The 26,743-nt window shown below is 48.3% G+C and overlaps 1 protein-coding gene across 2 annotated transcripts in view; it reads right to left on the bottom strand.

Annotated features, from left to right (window-relative positions):
• Positions 1 to 26,743, bottom strand: part of Afap1l1 (actin filament associated protein 1 like 1) — a 57,847-nt gene that overhangs the window by 28,446 nt on the left and 2,658 nt on the right. The window contains exons 2-5 of one of the 2 annotated variants that reach the window (XM_052155613.1): positions 3,033 to 3,161; positions 2,116 to 2,199; positions 1,271 to 1,365; positions 25 to 133 (exon numbers count right to left, since the gene is read on the bottom strand). In XM_052155613.1, coding sequence (XP_052011573.1) covers positions 25 to 133; positions 1,271 to 1,365; positions 2,116 to 2,199; positions 3,033 to 3,161 — 417 coding nt within the window. Of the gene's footprint in view, positions 1 to 24; positions 134 to 1,270; positions 1,366 to 2,115; positions 2,200 to 2,951; positions 3,162 to 26,743 lie in introns of those variants that run through there. The other variant, XM_052155614.1, reaches the window with a different exon arrangement.

Genomic DNA, 26,743 nt, shown 5'->3' with positions numbered 1-26,743 from the left:
ATGGGGGTGGGGACCAGCACTTACTGTGAGAGCTGATATACTCAGGGGATTTGCCGGGCCCGAGGGGAAGGGCTTCTTCATAGTAGTCCTCGGGCGGAGGCTTGTTGGGCAAGGGTGGAGGCACCTCAGCTGCCTGCAGTGGAACAAATAGGGTTTGTGACACAAGGTGGCTGTGAACACGGCAGAGGGGAAGAGGTGACATGAGGGAGGGAGGGAGGGAGGCTGCTGGGACAGGAGGCCAGGGCTCCGAGGAGGCAGCCAGAATGTGAAGCTCTAGGCAGCTTTTGTGTTTTGAGATCTCATCATGTAGCCCAGGCTGGCCCTGATCTGCATGGCTCCCATCCCTCCCTTCTGTGTACTGGGATTACAGCAGGAGCTGCTATGTCTGGTGTAGGCTATAACGCTGCATAGACTCGGAGCTGGCAACCCGAGAGCCTCTTTGTGCTGCTCCGCGTTGGGACATTCTGCAAGCCTCAGCGATCCTTCGTCACGCCTGAGAGCTCTGCAGTTGCCCAGGATGGCCAGGGTGCTTTTGGGGTGCGCACGCCTACAGTTCTCTCACAGAAGTGTCAGCTCTGCTGTCACACGAGAAGCAAGTAACCACGAGGTATGTAACTGAGCGAGCAGTGAAACCTGGGGTTGGGAAACCTCAGCTTTTCAGCCCAGTGCTGTCCTTTACTAGCTGTGGGTCACCAGGTCTGTCGCCTGCCCTCTCTGAGCCTTATCTGTAAAATAGCAAGTGTGCCACATACATTTGATTGCCATATGCACGTGAAGGTCATAGCAAGTTAGCAACTAGTTTTGTCAGGTTCTGTGGGTGACAAAGTCTGTCCCTAACTGTAGTCCCAGGGTTGGGGACACTAGATCTAATCCTTTTCTTTGTAAGTATGAAAAACTCAGGTTCTAAGAAAGGTGTTTTGCTCCCAGCCCCCAGGGGATAGCAGAAACCCATACTTCCTAGCTCAGAGTTCTCTCTCTCTCTCTCTCTCTCTCTCTCTCTCTCTCTCTCTCCCCTCTTCCTCTCCTCCCCCCTCCCTCCCTGCATATATAACCTGAGGCTAAGGTGGTGAGGTCCTTTGGGCCAGAGGCACAGATTAGGCTCACCACCTTCTCCCTACTCTGCATGTCCCTGCCCAGTGATAAGTCCACATGGTATGACACCTGCCCTTAGCCATCACCATGGAGAAAAGACTGTAGTGCACAGCAGCAATGGCCACTGGGGTTACAGGAAGAACTTCTCTCACCCTTGCTAGATGGGGGTAGAACTCACACTTCTCAGAGATGGGCTCTTGGCTGGCTCAGGGCTGGCTCCTTTGCTGGGTTCCCCATCGTCCGACATATCCCGAAGGTCACCCAGGTCACAGTCTACAGAGAAAACCAAGGACACACATGGAAGAGGGGAAAGATAGTTGGGTTTGGGGTTCAGGAGGCCGGCCTGTGAATCCAGGACGGACTTCCTCCAGCATTAGGAACCTGAGCAGGCAGCTGACAGAGTGCCCTGGGCATCTTCTGGAGGTTGGCTGCGCTTGCCTGGCTTCCAGAGAGAGAGACCACACTAGACTATCTTCCTGAGGTGCTTTAGAGGTCTTTGATGATAAGACACGGAGGCATGGGGTTTCCTGCAGGGGAGGGCCTCCTGTGTCTGGTGTACAGGGATGTAGTCTCAAAAACTCCCCTAGACCATACCTCTCTCTCCTTAGACGAATAGTGCTTTCTTCTCTATGATGTTACATGACACATGGGACCCTCTCTGTCACAGCATGGCTGCTCTCAGGCCCAGGAGCCACTCTCCCAGTTATAGCTCCTACTTTCTCCTGAGTGGCTGGAACTCTCAGCCAGGCTCGGTGGCTGTGACTGACGGCCAGCAATGGCTGTAAGGTAACTACCCTGGGCTGCACTGGCTGGCTTTCTTGTTCACTCCTGCAAGCTTGGGTTGAGTCCTTACTTACAGATTCAGGCAGTTTACAGAGCTGCCAGGCACGGGACCCCAGGGGGACCAAATGGCTCAGTGTGAAAGCCAAGAGAAGCACAAGACATTTTGTGTACATGCATGTGAGCACGTTTGTGTTAGAGGGACGGCTCAGGGCTAAGGTTCATGGTTAAGAGGGAACGTACCAAATTCTTCAAAGAGAGACTCCACAAAGCTGGGCCCCGAGTGCAGGTCTGCAGTATTCACATACACGAAGGAGACTTCCTTTGCTGAGGGAGGAGGACAAACCACTGTGAGCAGGGAAGGTTCCCTCACACACCTCTTTCCACTTGCTTGCATTGTCAATGTGATCGAGAGCTCTGTCTCCACATGGAAAGGTGCAGCCATAGCGGGGGTGTCAAGGGAAAAGGGAGGCTCCCAGTAAGAAGGAACCTTCGTCCTTTGCAGCCCCACGGTGATCCTGTGAGGTGGCAGGGAACATTCTGTTTGGGGACAGTATGGCTCCGAGTTACCAGTGGTGACTATTGATCTACAATCTATCAATTTTACACTCTAGGAGTCCTACACGACTGGGACATAGCTCGTTAGATACAAAGAGACTGTATGCTGTGTGCTGACTTGGGGTGTCTCGGAAAGGCAAGCTGCTGGGTAGGCAGTGAGGGAAACGTGCATGGTTTTAGAGGGGGCAAAGAGGAAAGTGGTGAGAACGGTTTCAACTTGCGAGGATGAGTGTGTCAGAGAAGAGTCTACAGGAGTGAAACGTCTGTTTGCAACTGCATGCTGTACACGCACGCATATATTATAGTCAAAGCGTGTGTTTATATGTGTATGTGTGATAGGTGCGGTATATATGTGTGTATGTGCATTACATGTAAGTGTTATGCTGTGAATTATGGTGGTGAATATGCGTGCGCATGCTCTGTGTGAGTCTGTGGAGGGCTGGGATGGAAGAGGACATACAACGTAACCAGGAGCATATGGGGTCACAGCGTAGAACCTGCTGTGCTAACCTGAGGCTAACCTGAGGCTTAGCCATCTCCTTATACAGGCTGCGGGGTGAATGCTACCATTGTCTGTATAAATGGGACTCTTTAGGGATGACCTGGGAGGGGCTGCAGGCTTTGCAGGAGGGAGGCCACAGCTGTCTTCTTCTCCAGGGTGCTGTCACTGAGATACTCATGGTCCAGGAGGCTGAGGAGTCCGGTGAGCTCTGGGATTAGCTGTTCCAGCACTGAGGAGAGACAGGCAGGCTCTGAGTGAAGATCCTGTCCACGCCCATTGGAGTCAAGAGCAGAAGGGGCCAGAAGGCAGGGCCCTGTTTATCAGGGAGACACAGGGACTCACACACAGCTGTCTCATGGCTGGTCACCAACCTTTCTGGGGAGGGGCCCTACTTAAAACCAGGTGGCTTTCCTCCAGCCTTCTTACTTTGCCTCAGATGGCCTTGGCCTGAGGACAGGGCCTTCATCTTGGCACTTGTGAGTCCAGGCTACCCTGAACAGAAGCAGAATGGCTTTCCTTTGTCCTAGCCTGGTTTGCAGACCCAGGGGCTCTGAACATATCTCAGCCAGCGTCCCCAGCTGCCCAGAACACAGGCAGGAAGGGAGCCTTCCTGTTTCATCATCCACATGTTTCAATCTCTGGAACCTTCTGTTTCCTGTGCCAGAGCCAAATGGAACATTAACCCTTCCCTCTCCATGCCCAAAGCTATTGAGGCTGCCCCTTCCACCTGCACACCGGTGCATCTTGATCCTACGTGCGTGCGTGCACATAGGAATCTCCTGGCTTCTTGCCAAAATGCAAATTCTGGCCCAGGCGTCAGTAGCTGAGTTTGTGTGTTTCTGATAAGTTCCCAGATCAGAGACCCCAGTGAACTGCTCTCAGAGCAGAGAGTCCTTTAAAGACAGGAGCATACCAAGAGCATTATGTCATTGGCATCTCTTTGTCCCATATAGGATTTCTTTTGCGTTAGGGCCAAGGGCCAGTTTCTTCGAAGCAGAAGTACAGGCCTGCTTTATGACTGACACTTGCACATAGTGACTTGTATTGAACAGTTATTATGAGTTGTGCTAGTAAGCATTGATCTTATATCATTTAAACCCCAGATCAAGCATTTTACTGTTATATAAAAAATGAAGACTCAGGGGAGTTAAATACAAATAGCTGCTCGTATCTTCATTGAGTTCTTACCCTATTCTCTTAGCCAGGGAACTATCATGCCTTTTGGTGTCTTGTTTGATCCTATCAATGATTTTGAGGCAGGCCCTGGAATCACCTCAGTTTTTAGATAAAGGAACTAAGACAGAGAGGTCACGTAGAAGCACCTAGAAGGGCTAGGGCTCCTGCTTGGTGCCCAACTCTCAGACTCACTAGTTTCTTTCCTTCTTAGGAGGCAAAGAGGCACGGATGTGATCCTGCGGAGGCTGGGGATACTTGGAAGATCCTCGCTCTAGAGACTCTGGGGCCAGGAGAGCAGGTTCAATCCGAGGTTACAGGGCCTTCTACAAGCTGTCTAACATCCCAGTGACTCAGTTTCTTCTCTAAAGGTGGGCCCCAGCACACCTTGCAGAGGGCCTGGGAGGGTTTCTCACACCATGCCCCAGCTGCTCTTACTGCCTCTGGAATTCACCCCACTTATGTGGGATGCTCAAAGGGCTTCCTAAGTGTGGGCGAAACTAGGTGCCTCACGTTCTAAGTATCTAGGCTACAAAGCCTCCTCAGCAGAGCGCTGCATGCTGAACAGACATTGTTTCAGACAGACATCTTTTGTACACTGTCACTGTTGGGGACAGGTAGCAATGTCATCTCTCTGTGGCATAGAGCATTAACCCAAAGTTGGAGCAAATGAAGCAAGGTGGCCAACCCAGACAGGGCCACTGCCTCAGGAATGTTCCAGTCACCGGGCACTGTGGCGGTCACTTTCCAAGTACTGTCTAACTCATCCCCACTGGGCTGCTGTGAGTGGTCTGGCAGGGAGACCCGTTTTCCAGGATGTCCAGAGTCCGGCAGAGCTAAGGGACCTGCACAGCTTCAAAGGGGAGGGTGTAACCCATGGCTTTCCTGCTGTGATCTCCAAGCCTGCAGAGGAAGAGAGCTACAGACTCAGGGCCCGGGTCCCCATGCCACCAGAGATGAGGGTCTGAATGACAGGTAGGCTCTCCCTGTTAGAGCAGGAGGAACACTTTAAGTTTCCCTAGAGCCAAACTACCACTGTGTGGAAGGAAATCACTTCCAAAGGAATCAGAGACCTTGCTGGATCTGAGGCACACATGGATTTCAGTAAAGATGATCTCAAAACATTGCTGGGCATTATGTGTCAAGCTGGTTGCTCTGGGGATTAGCAAAAATAGAAGAGAGATTATCCCAGTAGAATGTATTCTCTCTCTCTCTCTCTCTCTCTTTCTCTCTCTCTATTTATTCTCTCTCTCTCTCTCTCTCTCTCTCTCTCTCTCTTTCTCTCTCTCTCTCTCTCTCTCTCTCTCTCTCACACACACACACACACACTGATACTCTTATACCTAACTATTCACAAGGGAGACAGTGATGGTGTAAATACAACAGGGCAGCCTTGTGGCCCTTCTCGTCAGCACCCTGGGGTATTGGGTAGAACAGCCTTACACCAGACATTCTGGGTTTATTTGGTCTCAAAATTCTTTTAAACTTTCAGAAATTCTTGAGAATCTCTAGAAGCTCTGGTTTTCTCTTGGTTGTGCCAAGCAATGCTGCATAACAATTAAACCTATATGTATGTATATCCTTGGCTGTCCTGGAACTCTGAGATCCCTCGCCTCTGCCTCTCAGTTGCTGGGATTAAAGGTATACACCAACATGACATGCTAAATCAAGAGATCCTTACACCACAAGGATACACACTCATCCCAGTAGCCGTCAGTGCTGCTGTCTTCACGTGCCCCTAGACTCCGACCCTGCACATGAAGAAGGGACATATGTCTTTGTATTATCTAAAATGGTTTTGAGCTAGACTTGGCAGTGCACCTCTGAAGTTCCAGCTCTCAGGAGTCTGAGGCAGGGGATAGCTGGAGCCCAGGGAGCTAGAGACCAGCCTGAAATCACAGTGAGATCTCAACAAACAACAAAAAGGTCGCAAAAATACTGTTTTGCTCTTGCGGTCCCCTTGAAAATATCTTGGGATTTTCATGTATTTCCAATCCCCATGCAAGTGCCCAAGGGCAGCATCCTTCTGGCTTCTGCAGAAGCTGTACTTGCGTTTATTGCTCTGAGCACAGCTTGGCCACCCTTTCTAATTAGGAACAATTAGGTTGAGTGAATTAGGTTAAAATATGGGCTTTGGTACCACACTCTGCAAGGTGAGCTCTATTTCCCTCCAGTCTTTGATGGGGTTCTGTACATGACACTTTGACGTCTAAGTACTCCCTTCGCCTCCAGTTGGGAATTAAACTCAGGGTGCCTGGACAGGCTAGGGGAACCACTGAGGTTCCCTCTGAGACCTAAAGGACTGATTACCAAATAGAGATGGGCCACTAGAATTCAACCAGAGAGAGGACTCAGGGGCTTTGCCTTGGCAATACAAGTTTCAGTGTTTGCAAAATATGCCAGCAAATATCTATGAACTATATTAATTACAGGAACATCTTGAAACACTTAAGAAACATGGACTGTCTCCTCTGGGGCAACAGAGAGGGAGGGATGGGCATTCCACTCCTGCAGATGATGATAAATAGCTTTAGGGCAGAGTCTCGCCCCATGGCTGGCGATCTGGGTCTAACTCAAAATGAGTCCTTGGATTCTTGTACTTTCATTTCACACTTGTGCTGAGCTCTGGTTTTGCTATATAAATGAGTATTGGAGGATTCACAGCTTCAGGGGCTCAGGGGACCAGGTCAGGTCCTGCTGCTGGATTGTGTGCTGTGGTCAGAATTGTTGTTGTTTACTGACACCCTCAAGAACTTTGGATTCCAAAGCACTGTTTACCCCAGGGACACGGCAGATGCCCACCAAACATTTCAATGAAAACAATATGTGGATGACCTGGCCCAGTCCTCTCATTTTAAAGATCTGTAAAGTGAGGGTCAAAGAGGTTGTGTGACTTGCCTGTGGTCACACAACCAGTTGAGGGAAAAGAAATATCCTGTGTAAAACTGACACACAATTTACCTGGGCCTGATACTTAAGATGAATCATGTCAGAGAGGCCAGAGGCTATAGATAGCCAGAGTCCTCCTCCAGCACTTCCGGTTTCCAGCGGAAACATTTCTAAACTTTCCTAAGTTTCCAGTCTCTTAGCAAACAGTAGATGAGCAGTCGCTACCCCACAAGGTGACAATGAAGCAGTGACTGCATCAGTCAGCCAGTCTGCATCCATGTCTGCTCCCAGCTCCCAGGAGGGCGCTCCAGGTGTGTGTGTGTGTGTGTGTGGGTGTGGGTGTAAGAACGGGCACTGTGCCAGTCTTACCACATGGACGGCTCACAGGTAGGTCCGCATTACTGAGCTGGTAATGGTGGTGGTGGTGGTGGTGGGGAAGAAGTAGAGCCCCTTCTTTCATGCAAGGTGCTCAAAGCCAGGTGAGGGGACAAGATTCTTTAGAGGGACCAGCAATGTCACCCATGAGCCACGCCTCTACTCTTCCCAGTTCCACATTTAGAACCTGTCCCTCTCCTTTTTTTCCTGGTCCAGGTAATGTGAGCTTTTCATGGGGCAGACTTAGGGTATCAGCACGGGGAGATCTGGAGGGAATGTGTGCTGTTGATAGCCTCAGACCTATGGGATCATGCAAAGTCTCCCTGCTCCCCAGGGGTGAGGCTCAGAGGGTTGGCAAGCCTTCCTCTGGTCCAAGTGTGAGACTGACCACGCGTCTACACCCTGCAGAGTTTACACCTGTCTTCTTTATCCAGCCATCTACCACAAACCATGCCTCTTTGTTCAGTCATACAAAACAAACACATCAAGCTTCCAGGGTTCTGCACCTCCTCAACCAGAGGGTCTACCTGATCCCAGCTTTTCTGTCTGTTGGTCTGTCTGTCTGTCTGTCATTTCTTTAGCCTAGGCAAATCCTCAGAGCTATGCCAGGACTCAGCAAATCAGGACAGAATGATCTTCATGTCTAAAGTTTATTTAGAATAAATTTTCCTAGTGTTCTTGGTTTTGTCCTAGAGTGGTTCAGTGAATTCGAAGGGCTAAAACAAAACAGGAAAAATGACCTGATTGTCCATAAATCTTTGACCTTTCAAGTGAGAGTAGACAAGGATTTCAGACACAAAAACTCAAGATGAGGAGAGGTTATTCTCTCTGTTGAGGAGGTTTTTCAAATAAAATTGAAATCTTGGGATACACCAAAGATTAGACAGCTGAGTATGTACGGTTTCTGGGGAGAACCTGTCCAGGACTAAGATAACTATCTATGTTCCTCCCCACTCCCCACTGAGACAAAATGAGAACAGGATGTTGTGTATCAGAGGTTAGGCCGAGCCCTAGTCACTTGCCTACAGCCTTGACACAGCCTCATTGAAAGCTTTAGCCAGAAGGATTCTTAGCAGGCAGGGAGCACAGGACTCCAGCAAGAACACTGGGAATATGGGATTTATAGAAAGGGCTCAAAGGTAACACATCTCATTTCCATTATAAAAGAGAAAACCAGCCGACTTTAAAACCCACTGGTAAAATAAACCTTGACTGGGCGGGTGCCTCCAGGTTTGAGGTCAGTCTGGCCTGCTCCCTTATAGGTCTCGTGAAAATCACAAGTTCAACGTGAAGCAGCCACAGCCCAGTTTTAAACGGAAGGTAAGAAGAGCACACACACAGCGTGGTTTCACGAAGGGCTAATTCATTCATTCATTCATTAGTTTTTTTTTCAAGACAAGTTTTCTCTGTGTAGTTCTGGCTGTACTGGAACTTATTCTGTAGACTGGCCTTGAACTCAGAGACTCACCCGCCTCTGCCTCCCAAGTGCTGGAATGGAAAGTGGGCACCACTTCCACCCCAAGCCATTGCTTTAAAACTGTCTCATTAAGATGTCTGAACCCATTGTGGTGAACGCCTTTCATTCCAGCAGTCGAGGAGGCAGAGACAGGTAGATCTCTGTGAGTTCAAGGCCATCCTGGTCTACACAGTGAGTTTTAGGAATTCCAGGGCTACACAGAGAGATTCTGTCTCAAAAAACTTAAAAGGAAGGAAGGGAGGAAGGAAGGAAGGAAGGAAGGAAGGGAGGGAGGGAGGAAGGAAGGAAGGGAAGGAGGGGAAGGAGGGGAAGGAGGAGGGAGGGAGGGAGGAAGGAAGGGAGGGAGAAATCTGTGTGCTGTGTTCTAACAAGCAGGCCCATTAATGGGGTATGGCCTATAAGAACCTTGGGCAGTAAGTTACCTGCCTAAGAAGGCAGAGTGCCTACGAGATGTGAGACTGTGAGTCTGGAGATAAAGGGAGGAGGGATCTTCCTATGACCCAGGGAGATCTTGCCCCGGACACCCCATGCTGGTCCTCAGCCTCTCAGGCCAGGCATTCTGCACAAGTATTTCTGACCTCTGAGGATTTCCCTCTCCTGCCTGCCAAGTAAGCCTTCTGTTCTCTACTCCACGTTTCCTCGGGAAAAGCTCTGTTTTCTTGGCCACACTAATTAATCTCTCCTAACTTATGCTATCATATCTTGATGGATCTCTCTCTCTCTCTCTCTCTCTCTCTCTCTCTCTCTCTCTGGCATTTTGTGTGGTAAGACTGTCTTTAAAATTTTATTTACTTATTTTCAAGCGTGTAAGTGTTTTGCCTATGTGTATGTGTGTGCACCGTGTATGTGCCTGGCCCTGGCGGAGGCCAGAGGGGAAATGAAACTTGGAACTGATGTTATGGAAAAGCATCCAGTACGTTTTCCTGCTGAGCCATCTCTCTAGCCCTCATGTAGTAAAATGTAAATCTTGTTACCATTTTTGTTTGTTTTGTTTTTCAGGGGAACAGAGTCTTGTGTATTCTTGTGTAGCCTCAGACAGGGGGATGGCCTTGAACTTCTGATCCTCTAGACAAGTGCTGGAAACATCATAGTGCTGGATGATTTATGTAGTGCTGAAATAGAATCTTTCTTGTCCTTGTCTGTCTGTCTGTCTGTCTTTGCCTTTCTCTCTCTCTTTTTTCCTTTCTTTTTGTTAGATTCTCTCATTTGGGCCTGAAAGGAATGAGTTATGGGCACAAACTTTTTTCTTGTGTTGATAAACTTTAACAGCCTGCTAATGTGGTTTAAACAAACAGGTCCATCCCGCTAGCAGCTCAACAGAATCAAAAGGTACTTGGAAAAAGCAAAAGCAAACCCCCAAAACCTCTGGCTATGATAGGAAATGGAAGCCCAAGTTCTCCTTTGGCTCAGCTCCGAAAGACTGCGCTGTCTTGTAAGCCTCATGGGAATAGAGCTGCACCCGATTGTGGGTGTGGGGTGTTGGTGGGTGTGAATTCTAACACTTAAACTGGAGATGGAAGCAATCAGAGGATACTGAGGAAATGGCCTGTGATTGTCAACTTGCTGGAATTCAGAGTCACCACACAAACAAATCCATGGACATGACTGTGATATAGTTTCTAGAGTGGATTAGCTGGGGTGGGCAAACCTACCCTGAATGTGGGTGGTACTGTACTGGAAGCTGCGGACCTGGACTGAATAAAAAGGAAAGCACCAGGATCCACCTCTCCTGCTTCCTGTGGATACATCTCGACCCGCTTCCTCGCACTCCCATTGTCGTGATGTCCTCTTCATGATAGTCTGTAACCTCAAACCGGGAGCCAAAATAAACATTTTCTTCTACGAGTTGCCCTTGTCACGGCAACAAGACTAGTAATGAAGTTCACCTCAAGTTCAACTCCTATTCCCCAACTTCCTAGCTATGCATGGCCGAGACAAACATCTCTACTCTGCATGTACCACTGTTAACCCACAAATATGCTCCCTCTGTAGGGATGGGCTTGACACAAGAGAACTACTTAGCATCTAGCATACTGTAGGCACTCAGCTAATGGGGTGCTTTACCTACTTTATGAGATTTACATGTTATTCACATGCATTAATTGGTACGGGGCGGGTTAGCCATGTTTCATAGGTTTGAGGATGGCAGGAAGAGAGGAGGGGTTGGTTGTGGTGCCTTTCCTCCAGAACATTGCGCTCACACACGTCCAGTTTTAGGGTAGCTCAGAGGAGGCCACTTGGACCATGGGCAAGGCTAGCAGAACCCTTCCTTCGCTCTGTAGGTTCAGAACTCTGTCCCTCTCTGCCCACGTTCTCCTCCAGTTTGCTGCAGATCTTCCTGGCTGAGGCCACAGAGGGATCCTGCTTCTTGCTGTGGATTTATAAGAGCTTCTTTCTAAGACCAAGGAACAGCACAATGCTGGAAGTGACAGCATCGGCTGGACTAGCAGTCATGTTTTTCCAGCAGAGTAAACATTTCCTGTTGTCCTGTTACACAGGAAGACCATGGTAAAAACCGGAATACAAAAGAAGCAATAGAGACATCCCACATGCCCAGCCTGGTCCTGGCGCTCAGCCTCTCTAAGGGGTTCAGTTTTGCCCCTGTGGAAGACACCCTCATGTATGTTAAGTAGAGCATTTGCTTCCCACTGGAGAGATGAACAGGTTTGACTTTGTCGGAAGGAGGCTCAAGGGCCGGGGGAAGGTGTGTATAGGTTGGGGACTTGATTTCAAAGGACTTGGTTTGAGTTTTAGTGCCCCTCACTTACTTGGTGTGATTTTTGGGTAAGCAATGCAATCTCTTGGAACATCAGTTTCCTCCTAGGTTTGAAGATGTCGAACTCACAGATGTGTTGGTGAAGGGAGATGGGGAATGACCGTGCCTTTAAAACAGGGATTTTTGCTAGGAGAGTAGACTCGCACACTCCCTAACCTGCTATAATTTCAGCAAGACAAGGAGGTAAGAAGCCGGGAAGGCCATAGGTCAATGGGTAAGCAGGTGGTTGGGTGTAACTGGTGGCTCTGTCTCTGAGCCAGGCTGGGGGACGGGCTCAGGGAAATCCACTGCCATCCTCAGCATCAGATCTGCTCCTGCTGAGGGCTCTTGCTTGGGGAGACTGTTCCTAGCTCTGGGCCCCCAGGGAAGCCCTAGCTTCCTCACATCTGGTCCTCTACACATGGGAGGAGGTGGGGATTCACCTATGACGACTTCCCGCTTCTGAGGAAATAACTTCTGATTGTGGAACTGGGCTCTCCCATGATTGTTCCTTTGTCTGTGGATTCCTCCCTGTTTAGCTCCCATCTTGTGGGGGAGAAGGAGCTGGTGCTACAGCTTCCCACTTCCTCCTAGAACTGTTTACATTGTGAGCTAAACAGGGAGGAACAAGCTTCTCCACCTGGGGCCATCTCTGTACCTCACTCTGTGCTAGTTCCCACTTCATAGTGCCTCTGTATACTAGATACTGTAGTACCGCTGTATAGAAGAAACTGTAGCATCACTGTATAGTAGAAATTGTAACACTGCTATATACTATATTTTAGATTTGTTTATTTTGTTTTTAAAGACAGAGTTTCTCTGTGTAGCCCTGGCTGTCCTGGAGCTTGCTCCGTAGACCAGGCTAGCCTCAGAGTCACAGACATCTGCCTGTGTCTGCTGACTGAATGCTGGGACTAAAGGTGTGTGCCACCACTATCCAGTAGGAATTCAAATTTACTTAAGTCCAGTGTGGTAATGGAACTTGCTGCAGGTCATGGCGGCACGATGAAATTTTTCTGGCCACCCAAGGTGTGTGTGTGTGTGTTGTGTTTTGGTAGAGTGGAGAAGACACAGGCACTGGAACCAGAATCCAGGGATTCAAATCTTGGCTACCTCCTTACCAACTATATGGCCTTGGCCAAGTTGCTTTGTGTATTTGAGAAAACTTCAGTTTTCTTAACATCAGAGTAGGTGGCCTAACGTGAAAGACTAAAGTCTCACATCGCTCCGACATGAAAGCACTCTGAGCTGAGGTTTTGTTGACTGATCAATTTCAATGAACGGTAAAGACAAGGTAGATAATAAAGGTTCTAATCATGTGAAGAACTCCATAAAGATTCAGGAGGCCCGGCTAAGCAGCAGCCTACACAAGCTCAGGCTGAGGTGGAGGTTGACGCCCAGGAACCAACAGCCAAAGAAGGAACAACAGATGCCTCAGACTGCACAGATGGGAAGTGACTCTGCATACAGCTCCGTTCTGCATGGTGGCTCAGGTATTTGAGCACTTGTCCTCAACTGATGTTTTGGAAAGCTGTAGGCTATAAAGGCTTGCTGGAGGAAGTAGGTCACTGGGGGAGGGGGGAGGGGGAGGGGCTAGGCCTTGAGGTTTCATTGCCTGTCCCCAGTTACTCTGCGCCTCACCTGCAGACCTATGTCACCAACCACCTCATATTCATGACTTCTCATGTCTAACTTGTCTGACCTCCTTTTAGTATCTGAAACCCCTTCCCAGTGCTCTCTGCATATGATGTGTCCTCTTACTGACCTGTGCTCCAATGGCTGCCTCCTAGAAGCTATGTGGACTGAAGCAAAATATTTAACCCCTACACATCTGTTTCCTCATGTGCAGAGTAGAAATAATAAAACTGCTGTGAGTATCCAGTAGAGCCCTGCACAGCATCTTCATGCTAACCAAGCCGAGCCTTAGTATGGCTTAGAGCCACTTCAAGTCGTAAGCCAAAAGGCTGCTTCTTGTCATACGTCTGGTCACAATAACCAGAAAAGTAATTCCTAAAACTGGTAGCAGGAGTGGGGTCACTATGTAATAAACCTGACTATGTGTGGTTGGTTGATATTTGGTTTTACAGATGTCTATGGAAGATATAGGAGCTAGAGAAACCCTAGAATGCTATAAACAGAGCTTCAAGGGCCATTCTAGTGGGAGTCTGGAAGACATAATGTGGAGAGAAAGGCAGACAGCAGAAGTCCAACTTGTGGGATTCCAAAGGGCAATGGGAGCTCTTAATGCTTTGTGTCCCAAAGAAAAGATGGTGTTCTGGGCCCTGGAGGGCTGGAAGGAGTTAGGACGTGTGGGTCAGTTGATAAAGCAAGAAGGAACTCATGGAGGAGTGGAAGGAGGGCAATTGGGCAGAAGTGGCTAATTAGGACTGAGCAAACACTTCAGATGGGAACAGAGGCCTAAAATAAAGTCACCTTGCTGTGAGGAGCAGAAGCCACAAAGCTTAGTTTCAAGTGGTGTTAAAGGGGCGGAGTTTCACGTCTAATGGGGAAATGACGTTCCAAGTGCCTATTCAGGTATCTACATCTATGACCTGTAATCGAGCTGCTGGGTTGTTGTTGTTGTTGATTTTGTTGTTCATTATTTCAATTGACACAAGAATCCCTCCCCTGAGGTCTCCTCAGGGGAAGATTTGGGGGCCTGATTCACAGCCAACTTCACAGCAACTCAAGGCACATCAGAAGGTCTCTACAGGCTCGAGGACAGGAAGCAGGGAAACAGATTTTCAGCCTAGGGGATAGTCCAAAGGGTCAGCCTGAACTCACCCTTAGCATCCTGCCTGGACTATCTATCTCACTTCCTATGCATTGCTGTCAATATTAGCAAGGTTTCCCAGCTGCTTGACGGGACTGGAGTGTGTCTGTGTGGAGTTAGAGACTCACCACCTCCCCAGCATGGGCGTCAGGCTCCCCACTGCCCTCTTTTTTGGAACTTACTCTGTACCTGATCTTAGGCAAAAGGCTGAGAGGCAATGTTGCGTGGACTGGGCTCAAAGCCTTTGTAGGCTTAGCTAATGGGGCTACTTGGAGGCACTGACAGGCACAGAACACTTACTCTGAAGTCAGCAAGATGGCTCAGAGGGTGTTCATGTGTTTCCTTCTTAGTGATCTTTGTCCTACAGGTGAGAACAAAGGCTTCCTGAGGGATGTCAGATGCCCAGATGGCTGGGGAAAGGAAGGACAATCCATTTGATTCCGGGTGCTTCTCAGCCCAGTTCACAGTGCTAGTCACTACTCACTGTGCTGACCCTAGCCTTTCTACAAAGGCATCTTAGGTATCTACTTCTCATTTTAGTCCGGACGGCTGAAAATTTCTTCAATATAGTAAACCCAATACTGTGGTAGTGGTGGCACTGTCTGACAACTCCAGGAGTACTCTGCTCAAGACTCCCCATTTTCCCGGGGGCCCTTCCATCCTTGACTAGATTGTTTTAAGAGGATCTGCAGGCCCCTCTCCAGGTGCACCTGCTGGGACCCACTGCTGTGCCAGATACCATGCCAGTGTGACACACTAAGTAAAACACTGTTCCTGTCCTCATGGGCTCACAGCTTAGCAGAGAGGGACATGGGACAACTCTGTTCTGCAACTGAGAGCAGGGTGGCCTTACCTGTCCAGGAAGGCAGCACAAGTGTTTAAAACAACTCTCACAGGATGGTGTGGTGGTGCAGGCTTGTAATCCCAGAATCACAAGGGAGGCTAAGGCAGAAGTCTCTAGATCAAGGCCATCGTGGGCCATCCAGTGTGTGTGTGTGTGTGAACACATGCATGACTTGTGACACACGGATTGAGGTCAGAGGACAGGTCTCAGGTTTGAGTTCTCTCCTTCCACCATAGTTTCCAGGGGTCGAATCAATTAAACGTTGGTTAAGTTATTAGATGAGCAGAACTATCAGGATAGCGGGAGACGTGAGGCAGTAGTGAGGGGTGATGAGGTTTGTGTGAAGCCACCTGCAGTGTTCTGCATCCTCGTGGCAACGTAGCTATCATTTCCATTTTGAAGTTAAGGAAATAGACACATAGATGTTAAAAATGTCACCTGAGGTGACATAGCTTCTAGGACCACTGGACCACAGGTCAGTGGGAGAACAAGTCATCGTAAGCAAACAACACTGGGAGGTATCTCAGAAATTAAAAGGAGGGCAGACCAAAGCTCTGTGTGTTGGCTGGAACACACAGCTCCGGGAAGCAGTGTCAGGCTGCTTCCTGGGAGTCCCTGGTCAGCAGCCTAGCCGTCTTGGCAAGTCTTGGGCCAACGAGACACTCTATCTCAGGAAGATCCCTCCTGGGGTAGATGGGAACAAATATATATTCCCATACCTGGACAATGTGCAGAGTGAGAGACCTTGGGGTTTAATGAGATGTCTCTATCAAATCGCCCACCACCACCACCACCACCCTTAGTGCTCAGGAAACTGCAGAAGCAGAGATGGGAAGATGGATCAGTGGGGACAGAGGACACCAAGGAAGCAGGGCCTTGTAGACACAACAGGGCCGATGGACACACAGACTCACAGAGATTATGGCAGCATCCATAGAGAAGCGCACATCTAAGCCACATGGGGTCCCAGTGCTTAAGGTAACCAGAGGTTAAGGAGACACCAGCCTCCAGCTCTTACCCAGAAGCTGCCTGCAGCTGATAACTGCTCTCAAAGGAAAAACTATTTTTCACTGGTGGGGTCTCACTGGGTATACAAACCACATTTAGTGGCAGGTCAAATGGCCAACCACTTACAGATCTTTTGCTTATATATTATGGCTTCCATTTATGTATGTATGTATGTATGTATTTAGACAGGGTTTCTCTGTGTAGTCCTGGCTGTCCTGGAACTCACTCTGCAAACTTAGGCTGGCCTCGAACTCAGAGATCTGCCTGTCTCTGTCTCTGAATGCTGGGATTAAAGGTGTGCTACACTTCCCCCACCAATTTTGTTTTTATGGGTTTTTCTGTGTGTAAAAATGTGTGTATCTTGAGCTGGAGAGATAACTCAGCGGTTAAGAAACACTGACTGCTCTTCTGAAGGTCCTGAGTTCAAATCCCAGCAACTACATGGTGGCTCACAACCATCTGTAACGGGATTCAATGCTGTCTTCTGGAATGGAATATCTGAAGACAGCTATAGTGTACTTACATAATAAATAAAAATCTTTTACGAAAAAAGGAAATGTTTTAGAAAAAAAAGAAAGAAAATGTGTGTCTCACCATCTGTGTGGGTTTCTTGGGCTTTTTCTTTTAGTCTTTTTTCTGTTTCTTGTTGTAGATGATTTGTTTTTAGATGCTTGTTTATATTCTAAGGATGAAGAGAAGGAATAGATTTGGGTGGGTGGGGAAATGGGGAGTGTCTGGGAGGAGTTTGGGGAAGGAAACTGCAGTCAGAATACACTGTATGAAAAAAATCAATTTTAAATAAAAAAAAAAGGGAGAGACCCCCCCCTCTCAAAAAAAAAAAAAAAAAAAAAAAAAAAAAGACGTGGATGGCATTTGAGGAATGCTAGCTAAATTTGTCCTCTGGCCTGCACAGACAGGTGTGAGCCCCTACACACATGCTCAGGCACACTCACAGATTTCAGTAGGTCAGACACAGTAAAAACAGAAGTCATTTAAATTCCACCCAAACAGAATGTTGATGCGTTTATAAAAAGATAAAGTTGTATAAGACATGTTCTACGGGGGTGTGGTGAGGTGTGGCGGAAGAGGGAAGAGGGGTGTCTCAGTGAGGCCATGTAGAGGCATCCCTTCCCCCTGAGGGGCCAGCCACATCATGGTATAATATAGAGTTTATTCAGGGCGTGGGGAGAGGAGTTAAGAGGGTAGTAGAGGCAGAGAAAGGCAGAGAGAGGGAGGGAGGGAGGGAGAGAGAGAGAGAGAGAGAGAGAGAGAGAGAGAGAGAGAGAGAAGAGAAGAGAAGAGAAGAGAAGAGAAGAGGCAGGCCATGACCATGTGGAAAGAGGGGGGAAGGGAATGGGGAGAGAGGGAGAGCAAGAGGGAGAGGAGGGGCAAGCAGCCCCTTTCATAGTCGGTCAGACCTATCTGGCTGTTGCCAGGTAACTGTGGGGTGGAGTTTAGACAGAATGCTAACAAATGCACTAGTTACTTATGGCAGTGCTGTAATCAAATACCCAACCACAAGCAACTAAGGGAGAAAGGGCTTATTCTGGCCCACAGTTTGAGGACACAGTCCATTATGGCTCAAACATAAAGTAGATGGCCACATCGGTCTGCCTACAAAGTCAGTCCCATAAGGACAATGCTGCCACATATTGATTCTAGCTCAAGATGTAACCTGGCCCCCCTTGGACCCAAACTTGGGTCACTCCATGCCTCAGTGGCTGAATCAGAGAAATACTTTCCTAAGCAGTTGCTTTCCAGCAGAGAACCTCCTGGTGCCATCCTGAGTTCATGATCTCTCCTTTCAAATGGATTCCCAGTTGTGTAGCCTTGGATGGGTGAAGTCTTACCCCTGGGCACCTTGGCAATTGTCCTGGTACCGGGACAGACATTTTTGAATAATGTTAACCTCTAACAACTCAGTGGTTCTTCAGCCTTGTCAGCAATTCTAAGCTCAACTCCTTTTCTTGCTAAGCTGCACATTTTTTTTCATGTCCTTCTAGTGTGTTTTTGTCTCCTCTCTTTATGGACCTGAACAAGGAGCACTGAAGCATCACCATGAGCCAGCCTGAATGCTCCTGTCTTGAAATTACCTTCAGCAGATACATTCACCGTGACTTTTGAATTTAGCCTGACCCCAGTTCTCAGGATACAGGCAGAATGTAGCCAGATTCTTGCCAGACTAAACAAGAATGGCCTCTCAAGCCAGTTCCAGGGTCATCTCCAATCCAACTGTCTTCCTCCAGGGCCAATAAGGGGTGTCTAAGAGTAGGAGCCTTGAAGGTGAGGTGCTGAGGGACCTAGGGCTCCTCTCTTGCTCATTAAAACGATCACTTACAAACTTGTACTCCACACCTCCCTTTGAAGAACTAAACCAGAATGCGTCCTGTAGGCAGGCGTTTCCTGGAGCCTCTTGACCATTTCAGCGGAGGAAACTGAATTATATGGAAGAAGGTACGGACGGGGTCCAAAAGAGGTAACCAGACAGGAGCAGGCAGCTAAGTAAGGCCCTTGACTCTGGCCTTATCTGTCTCTATAATTAGGCACATCACAAGCAGCACAACCTCTCAGAATAGGGACACGCCCTGTTAGAGACCCTGGGAGTGAGTGGGGGCCTCCTCTCTGGAGCCACCCAAGGATTAGCTCACTAGCTCACTTCTTTCTCTTCCTCTCGCTTTGCAACTTGTGGGTCTTTCTTTCCTCTCTATCAGATCCCCCACTTGGAATATCCTTTGCGGAGGTTCTTGGCTACAAAGTATCCCTGCGGGACCCTGCTTCTCTACACATTCTCTTTGATGCAGGGCGAGCAGATATGATTTCTGACCTCAGGCACAGTCTCGCTTTCTGGATCTTGCTCTCTCCAGCCCTTCAGAGCCACACCTGGCTGCTAGCTAGAGTCAAGGAAAAGCTATCAGTCTCTCTGGTTTCCTGGCATGGTCCCAGGAGATCAGTTTTCTTGGTTCAAGTGGAGCTAAAAAAAAAAAAAAATCTTCTCCGTTTCATATCAGCGGGAGCTGCCCTCAGCACACCCTCCTACAAGAATGGGCAGGAAGGGTAAATATTTATTCTACAAATGAATGAATCTGATTCCATCTTCAAAGGGAAGCTTTTGTATAAATTATCATAATTTCTCCATCTTAAGATGCTACTGATTTGAAGATGTTTTTATCTACTGAATAACAGCTTTTTTTAGAAAAGGGAAAAAATGAATAAATTAACATGTCAATTGTAACATACACTCTGAGTTTTTTTTTTTTTAAAAGTCTTTGTACCAATGCAATTTAAAAAAAAATAAATAAAGATTTAAATTTTTCTCTTTTGGTTCTGGGTGTCTCAGAAAAGAGGTTCTCAAACCCGACTCAGCTGTAGTGATGTAATTAATGCAAAGCAGGTTCCCTGAAGTGTTTAGCAGAGCCCCAGCTCTGACCCCTGGAGGCTCCGCACCAGTGGGGCTGGCCGTGGCTGCTGTGCACTACCACCATCAGCAGGCTCTGCCCAGCTAACAGATGGGCCTGTCCCCTGAAGAGATGGGTCTGCGCTCTGCTTGGGACTTTAGTGGTTCTGTGCACTGCCATTTGGGGACTCTGTCACATGATTAGGAAAGCTACTGTCCTTAAATCTCAAGTCCCCACAATAAAAATGGCACGGGGTGGGGGTGGGGTGGGGACACACGGTTTTCATCTGCTCTTTTGGCAAAATTCATGGGGTTTGCGTGGCTTCCACAGGGGTTGTGTTGGGAGCATGAGGGAGGGAGGCTGCTTGGTATCCCGCCCCCCCTCACTTCACCCACTATAACTCTACTGCTTACTTAATTTCGAGGCTAAAAGTCATATGAAAAACTGAGGGAAATAACTTTCCCATCCTCTGCATTTTTTTAGGCACACTGCTTTATTGTCAGTATTGAACACATTCCTACCACAGTGTTCCCAGCGGGGTCTGCACTCTCTCTCTCCAGCCTTACCCAGAGCTGGCAAACCTCTGGGAAGGCCTAGAGCAGTGGTTCTCAACCTTCCTAATGCTGCAACCCTTGAATCCAGCTCCTCATGTTGTGGTGATTCCCCAACAACTAAACTTATTTTAGTTGTTACTTCATAACTGTAATTTTGCTTCTTGTTAAGATTTGTGATGCAAATATCTGATGTGCAACCCCTGTAAAAAGGTTGTTTGACCCCTGAAGGTGTCATCATGACCTACAGGTTAAGAATGGCTGGCCAGGAGCATCGTTCATGTTGTTTAGACTTCGAAGGATGCTTATGGCCTGTTTTTTTGGGGGGTGGGGTTCGAGACAGGGTTTCTCTGTATAGCCCTGGCTGTCCTGGAACTCACTCTGTAGACCAGGCTGGCCTCCAGCTCAGAAATCTACCTTCCTCTCCCTCCTAAGTGCTGGGATTAAAGGCCTGTGCCACCACCACCTGGCTTATGGTCTGTTTTAACTACTCAGTTATGGTCTTGTACTGAGGAAGCTCATCAAAACTGCATAAGGAAAGGCATGGCTCTGCATCTTAACATCATTAAGTCTGTTATTTGGCCCACGGGCTGAGGTCTGCGGACCACTGCACTGCAATAGAGTCACTGTACCATATTTTGTCAGAGAAGCCCAAGGAGATCACATGATTCAGAGAGCCAGGAGCTGGGTCATAGTGCACCAGCTTCCTTAACTCACGCTGTTCACTCGCTCTCTTGCCCTAAATGGAACTGAGGGCCTCTGGGAACCACAGATTGATCTGGATGAGGCACGTGTGCTTTGCCTCCCCCCCCCCTCTCTCTCTCTCAGAGATCAGATTTCTTCCAGGTTCCTGGAGGGCTATAAAAAGCCCCTTGGCCTGCATCCTGGGCAGCAGGCTCCTGGTGAATTCCCCTTAGCTGGAATGACTGCAATGTGGTGCCACATTTTGTCCCCATCATGGCCTGACAGCTGTGCCAAGGAGAAGAATCACGCCTGACCAGCCGGCACCGCTATCTCCCACTAAGGGCGTCACTGGCATTCTGAATGCAATTTTACATGGAAGACTAACCTAGCCTGGGGCCCTCCTGGGCCAGCCTCCTCGGTGACTTCTTTAATTTTAAACACCAGCTACAGTGGGAAGGTTAGGAAGGATAAGATGTAACAACCCACGGGCCGGGGCTGTCTGGCTGTACTCTTTCACTGATGGAGGAGGGTGTCCCTGAGAATGGTTTGGATCTCCTTCTCCTCTTAGTACCTGTCCCATCCCTACCTTGCAGTCTTTACGTGGTGAGCTCCCCCAACATTCATACAAAGCAGCAGAGAACAATATTAAAGACAAATGGTCAGCACGAGACCAAAAAGCTCTTGCACTACAAATACTCTATAGAGCTAAGAGGCCACTGTGCCCGCTACATATCTGACAGGGAATTACTACGTACTGGAGAAACTATAGAGAACCCAAAAATTAAACATTAAAAGAACAAATAATGCAATCAAGCAATGAACAAATGAATCACAGTTCTCAAAAGAAGTACAAATGACTAATACATATAAGAAAAAAACAGCCAATACCCTTAGCCGCCATGGAAATGCAAAACCACTTCACGGAGACGTCTCACCCCAGTGAATAGCCAGCAGCTCAGAGACAAATGACAGCAGACGCTGGGGAGGAAGTGAGGAGGAAGGAGCCCTTGTACACAATGGGGATCGGGGCAGGAGTTCTTCTAGAAACAAACGCTAGAACTACTACACCATCAGGCTAGACCATTCCTGGGTACATGCCCAAAAGACTAAGTCAGGACACAGAGATGCCTGCACACCTGAGTTTCCTGTGGCACTGGCACAACAGCCAAGCAAGAAATCAGCTCAGGTGTCCACTGATGAATGAATAGGGGGAAATAAAGTGTGTATGCAAGATTGAGCTTTATTCAGCTACAAAAACCCAAAACCGCATCACCCGCAGGAAAGTGGATGGAACTGAACACTACTATGTTGAAATGAAGAAAACATTTCCTCTCATGAAGGAAAATGTTAGTTTTTTCCCCTCATATGAGTAATCTAGATTTAAGAAATAACAGAGGAGCTGGGCAGTGGTGGCGCACGCCTTTAATCCCAGCAGTTAGGAGGCAGAGGCAGGAAGATCTCTGAGTTTGAGGCCAGCCTGGTCTTCAGAATGAGTTCTAGGATAGCCAAGGCTACACATTGAAACCCTGTCTTATGAAACAAACAAACAAACAACACAGATGTAGAAAAAGAAATGTTTGTGTAATCTGGGTGATCATGGGGATTTATTGTCATAGTACCTTATATACATGTGTGAATATGCCATAATGAAGTTTATTATTTTGTTTGATAAACATATACTAATGATCAATGAACTTGGATTTGGAGGCAGGCAGAGATGAGTAGATACGCAGACTTGCTAAGACTCCATACCGTTATCTGTAAGATGCAGGTAAGGATAGTATCTGCACTGACGGAAGTCATAGCAAGCGCACAGTGGAAGCAGGACGTGAGCACAAACATTCAGCATTTGGCATAGGATAGACCCTGGGAATACAATGCAGATGATAGTCCTAAGTATTGGGGTTCACGTGCATAGAAGACACGGGTCAAAGACCGCCCAAAAGCCCAGACTTCTGAGGAGGGACTGGTGACTGAAAATCTGAGGGGAACTAAGAAGGGAAGGGGTAAGAAAATCTCACAGGGAGGTAATGCCGACTGGTCTCTTTCTGGAAGGTGCAGAATCTCAGGTGTTTTGCCTGTGCAATAGGGAGAATGGCTGCCGTATCCACTCCCTGGACAGCTGCCACGGTTGGGGAAGAATGCTGGGCTTAGAGGTGTGTGCCACCACTGTCTGCCTGGTGATTTGAGAGTTAAAGTAAGAGAACTCTACCCGGAAGGAGTCTGCATTGAGTAATAGGCACGGACCACAGAGTTCCACTCTGAGAATGGGAAAGGCCTTTATAACCCACTACGTACTTAGAGCAGGCAACAAGGAATCCAGGAAGGTTGTGTGAGCGGGGTCAAAGGTCATGGCAAAGCAGTGTATGAGAGCTGTGGTATTTGCCAATGAGGACAAGTTTATCCAGTGACTGTTTAAAAAAAAATGCAGATTCCCAGATCGCACCCCAGAACAGATGTCCAGAGTGTGTTTTCTCTGGGCTCCACATGACACGATTTGGAGCCCAGGTAGATTAGGGAAGCACTACTTTAGACACATTGGGAGTGGTCCTTGAGAAAAGCCAGGGGTAGAGACAGGAAGACTCTGTAGTGGGGCGCAGGCTAGAGAAGAAACAGCCACCCACGATCCATTACCCGGGAACAGTCAACAGGGTTTGGGATCTGTCCATACAAAGGAGGAAGGCCAAGGAAACAAGGGATAATCGATAATAAAGGCACAGCTCTGTCCCTCAAATCACGATCAGCCATGTGGCAAATCCTGGTGCCAAAAATGAATCCAGGGTCCACTCAAAATTGGGTCCTCTCACTTCCTTTTCTTCTCCATCTCGATAGACATTTCCTGGGCAACTACTCAGTGCCAGGCATGGCGGGAGGGACTGAAGAAGAGGCTATGAAGAAGCTAGGGAGGCCTGTCTGTCCTCAGAGAGCTCCCACCAACAGGGTACTCCATGCCTTGCTAAAACGACCACCAGTGGCACGTGAGCAGAGGCAGCTGGGAAGGCTGGGGAATACTGCCCCTGGGGGGGGGGGGGAAATGTTTGCACAGTGACTGGGGCAAGTGGAGTGAGCCTGGGGCAGGCCCAGAGGATTCTTATGGGGCTGGAGTAAAACTAGCAAGGGGAAGTTAGCTGGTGGAGGGAACAAAGGCTTGCAGCTTAGAGAGAGAAAGCAGTCTAAGGTCTGCTCAGGCCAACAGATTGGCTCCCTTCCCCTTCCTTTCTCTCTTTACATCTCATTTATTGAGAGAGGGAGAAGGGAACGCATGCTTCACATGGAGATCGGAGAACAACCAGGAAGTCAGTTCTCTCCCTCCACCACTGAGTCTTAAGGAGCAAACTGAGGCAGTCAGGTTGGGGAGGGGGATGACTGACTGACTACCCACTGAGCCATCTCACCTGCCCACTAGTTTTCACAACCACTTTGAACCGCACCAGACCCCCATCTCTTCCGATTCCCATGTTCACACTCTGACCCATAAATTCCATTAAAAGCCGCATGGTAGCACACAGGTAAGGAAAAGCAGAAGGTTTTAGGTCAAAGTACACGCACCTGGGAGCCCTGCGCTCTCCACCATGCAGGAAGGTGTTTATGGAATCCTCCCTCCGGAACTTTAGGTGTAGGTGAGAGCAGTCTTTAGCCTACATATTGGGTAAGGACTATTTAACCCTTATGTCCCCAAGGCGGCACTTTTTTTTAAAAAAAAATCTTTTTCATTTCTTTCTTTCTTTATTGTTTTTGTCTGTTTGTAGAACTCTTCCTGCCTCGGTTTCCTGAGTCCCGGAATTACAATCAATCCCCACCACACCCAGCTTCCAGCTGTGAACGCTTCTTTTATTTATAGACATCTAAGTGGAGCCTGCACCAGCCTTTTGGTTTGCCTTTAAGAGAAACTTCTGGAAGGTATTTCTACTACCTCTCCTAGAGGAATGCTAGTTTGAGAACCAGTCTCATGTTGCCCCTTCAAGTTTTCTCTTGTTCATAAACACCCCACCCCCACCCCACCCCCATTTCCTCTGAAAGTTCTTCATGTAGTTGAGCTCACAACAGCAGAAGCCACGGCAGGCTTGTCTGGCATGGTGGGGAAGGAGAGAGTTCAGAACTTGAGCCCTTGGAGGTTAGTGTGAGGAGTGCATGACCGGCTAGCACGTGGGTGACCTCTGTGTTACGTTCTAGGTATGTACGGTTCACATCCGCACCTCCAAAAAAAGGTATTCTCGTTCTGCACATTTTAGTTTCACACCTGGGGACGGAAAGTTTGCTAGCTTGCCTTGTAGAAGATGGAGTCACGAGGCTTATCTGTGTATTACGTCACTAGAGGCACGGCAGCTGTCTTTGTGTGACAGGCATACACCAGGAAATCCTGTGGGAAGGGATTCTATCAGGAGTGGTTTCTGTGTGTGTGCCTGGGCTCTGTGAATCCTGCTCCGTTCACTGAAGACGGTGTGCCATGAGAAGTCCTGTCTTCCGTGTTTGTTCTTATTCCCCAGGTGGGGGTTTGATGGCATCATTGTGACAGAGAACTTGCACAGGGCAACTGAAAGAGATCCTATTTTAGGGCTTGGCCGGTCCTTCGTCACCGCGAAGGCAGTTCAGGGTTATGCTTAAAATCAGGGCTGTGTTCAAACCCTGCTCTTGTGTGTCCCATAGAAAATGGCTGCAGTTAACATCAGTGGCTGCTCTGGTCGACCTAGCCCTCTACCCTGACCACCATCTACCCACTTATATGCTGAAGCCCTGACTCCTATGTGACTGCATTTGGAGTCAGGGCCTCCTCCGGGAAGCAGATGAGGATACACGAGGTTGTGAGAAAGGGGTCTGAATTTGACGGGGGCTGGTTTCGGTATACGAGGTGGAAGACAATGAAGAAGAGGTGAAAATAGAGGGAGGAGAGGGAGAGCTGGGAAAGGGCCTCCTCCTGGGCTACCAGCATGGCGAAGCAGAGAAGCGGAGAGAAAAGAGCTTCCGGCTATTAAAGAGACCTGGCTTTGGGAATTGTCCCAAATAGTCTGAGAGGGGATCGCGTCTGACTCATGAGTTGTTCAGGGAGAAAACCACAAGAAAGCCTAAACAGGGAGCTTCTTGCCTGGTGATTTCGACTGGTGATTTCTATTGTAACTGTTGCAAATGCCGATGAGTGTTCTTGCCCAGGGTGACCCTGTCCTGCTTAAGATCACCCTACCCTGGGTAGGGAGAGGCTAAAGTGAGACCTGCCTTTAAAACTTCCCTTGTCATGGGGGTGGGGATGGAGGTGGGGGAAGAAGAGTGACAAGGCACAACACAGATGCTATGTCTTACTTTTGCTTTCTGTTGATATAGTGAAATACCCCCACAGAAGCAATTTGGGGGTCGGGGGAGCAGTGTTTATTTTATCTCACAACTCCAGGTTTCAGCCCATTACTGCAGAGAAGTCAAGACAGCAGGAACATAAAGCAGTGCGTCGCATCCACAGTCAAGAGCAGAGAGAGAACACGCATTCTTGTACCCAGCTCACGGGCTCCCTTTTATACAGCCCACAGCACAACCCGGGCACTAGTGTTGCCCACTGCTATACTGAGGCTTCCCACACCTACTAACGGAATCAAGAGATTCCCTCAAAGGCGCGCTCGTAGGCCAACCTAATCCAGACAATCTCTCACACTGAGGCTCTTCCCAGGTGATTCTAGAATGTATCAGTTAACAGCTGAGAACGGTCTCCAAATAAGACTTCAGAAATTATATTAGTAGATTGTGATGCTTGACTTTATCAACTGGACATATTTTAGTTTTTATTAAAAAAAACAAACAAACAAGAGGACTGTCTTAGTCAGGGTTTCTATTCCTGCATAAAACATCATGACCAAGAAGCAAGTTAGGGAGGAAAGGGTTTATTCAGCTTACACTTCTATAC

Source organism: Apodemus sylvaticus, chromosome 13, assembly GCF_947179515.1.
Source record: "Apodemus sylvaticus chromosome 13, mApoSyl1.1, whole genome shotgun sequence".
Taxonomy (NCBI): domain Eukaryota; kingdom Metazoa; phylum Chordata; class Mammalia; order Rodentia; family Muridae; genus Apodemus; species Apodemus sylvaticus.
Note: the sequence above shows the minus strand (reverse complement) of the source record. Positions and strands in the feature narration are given on the sequence as shown.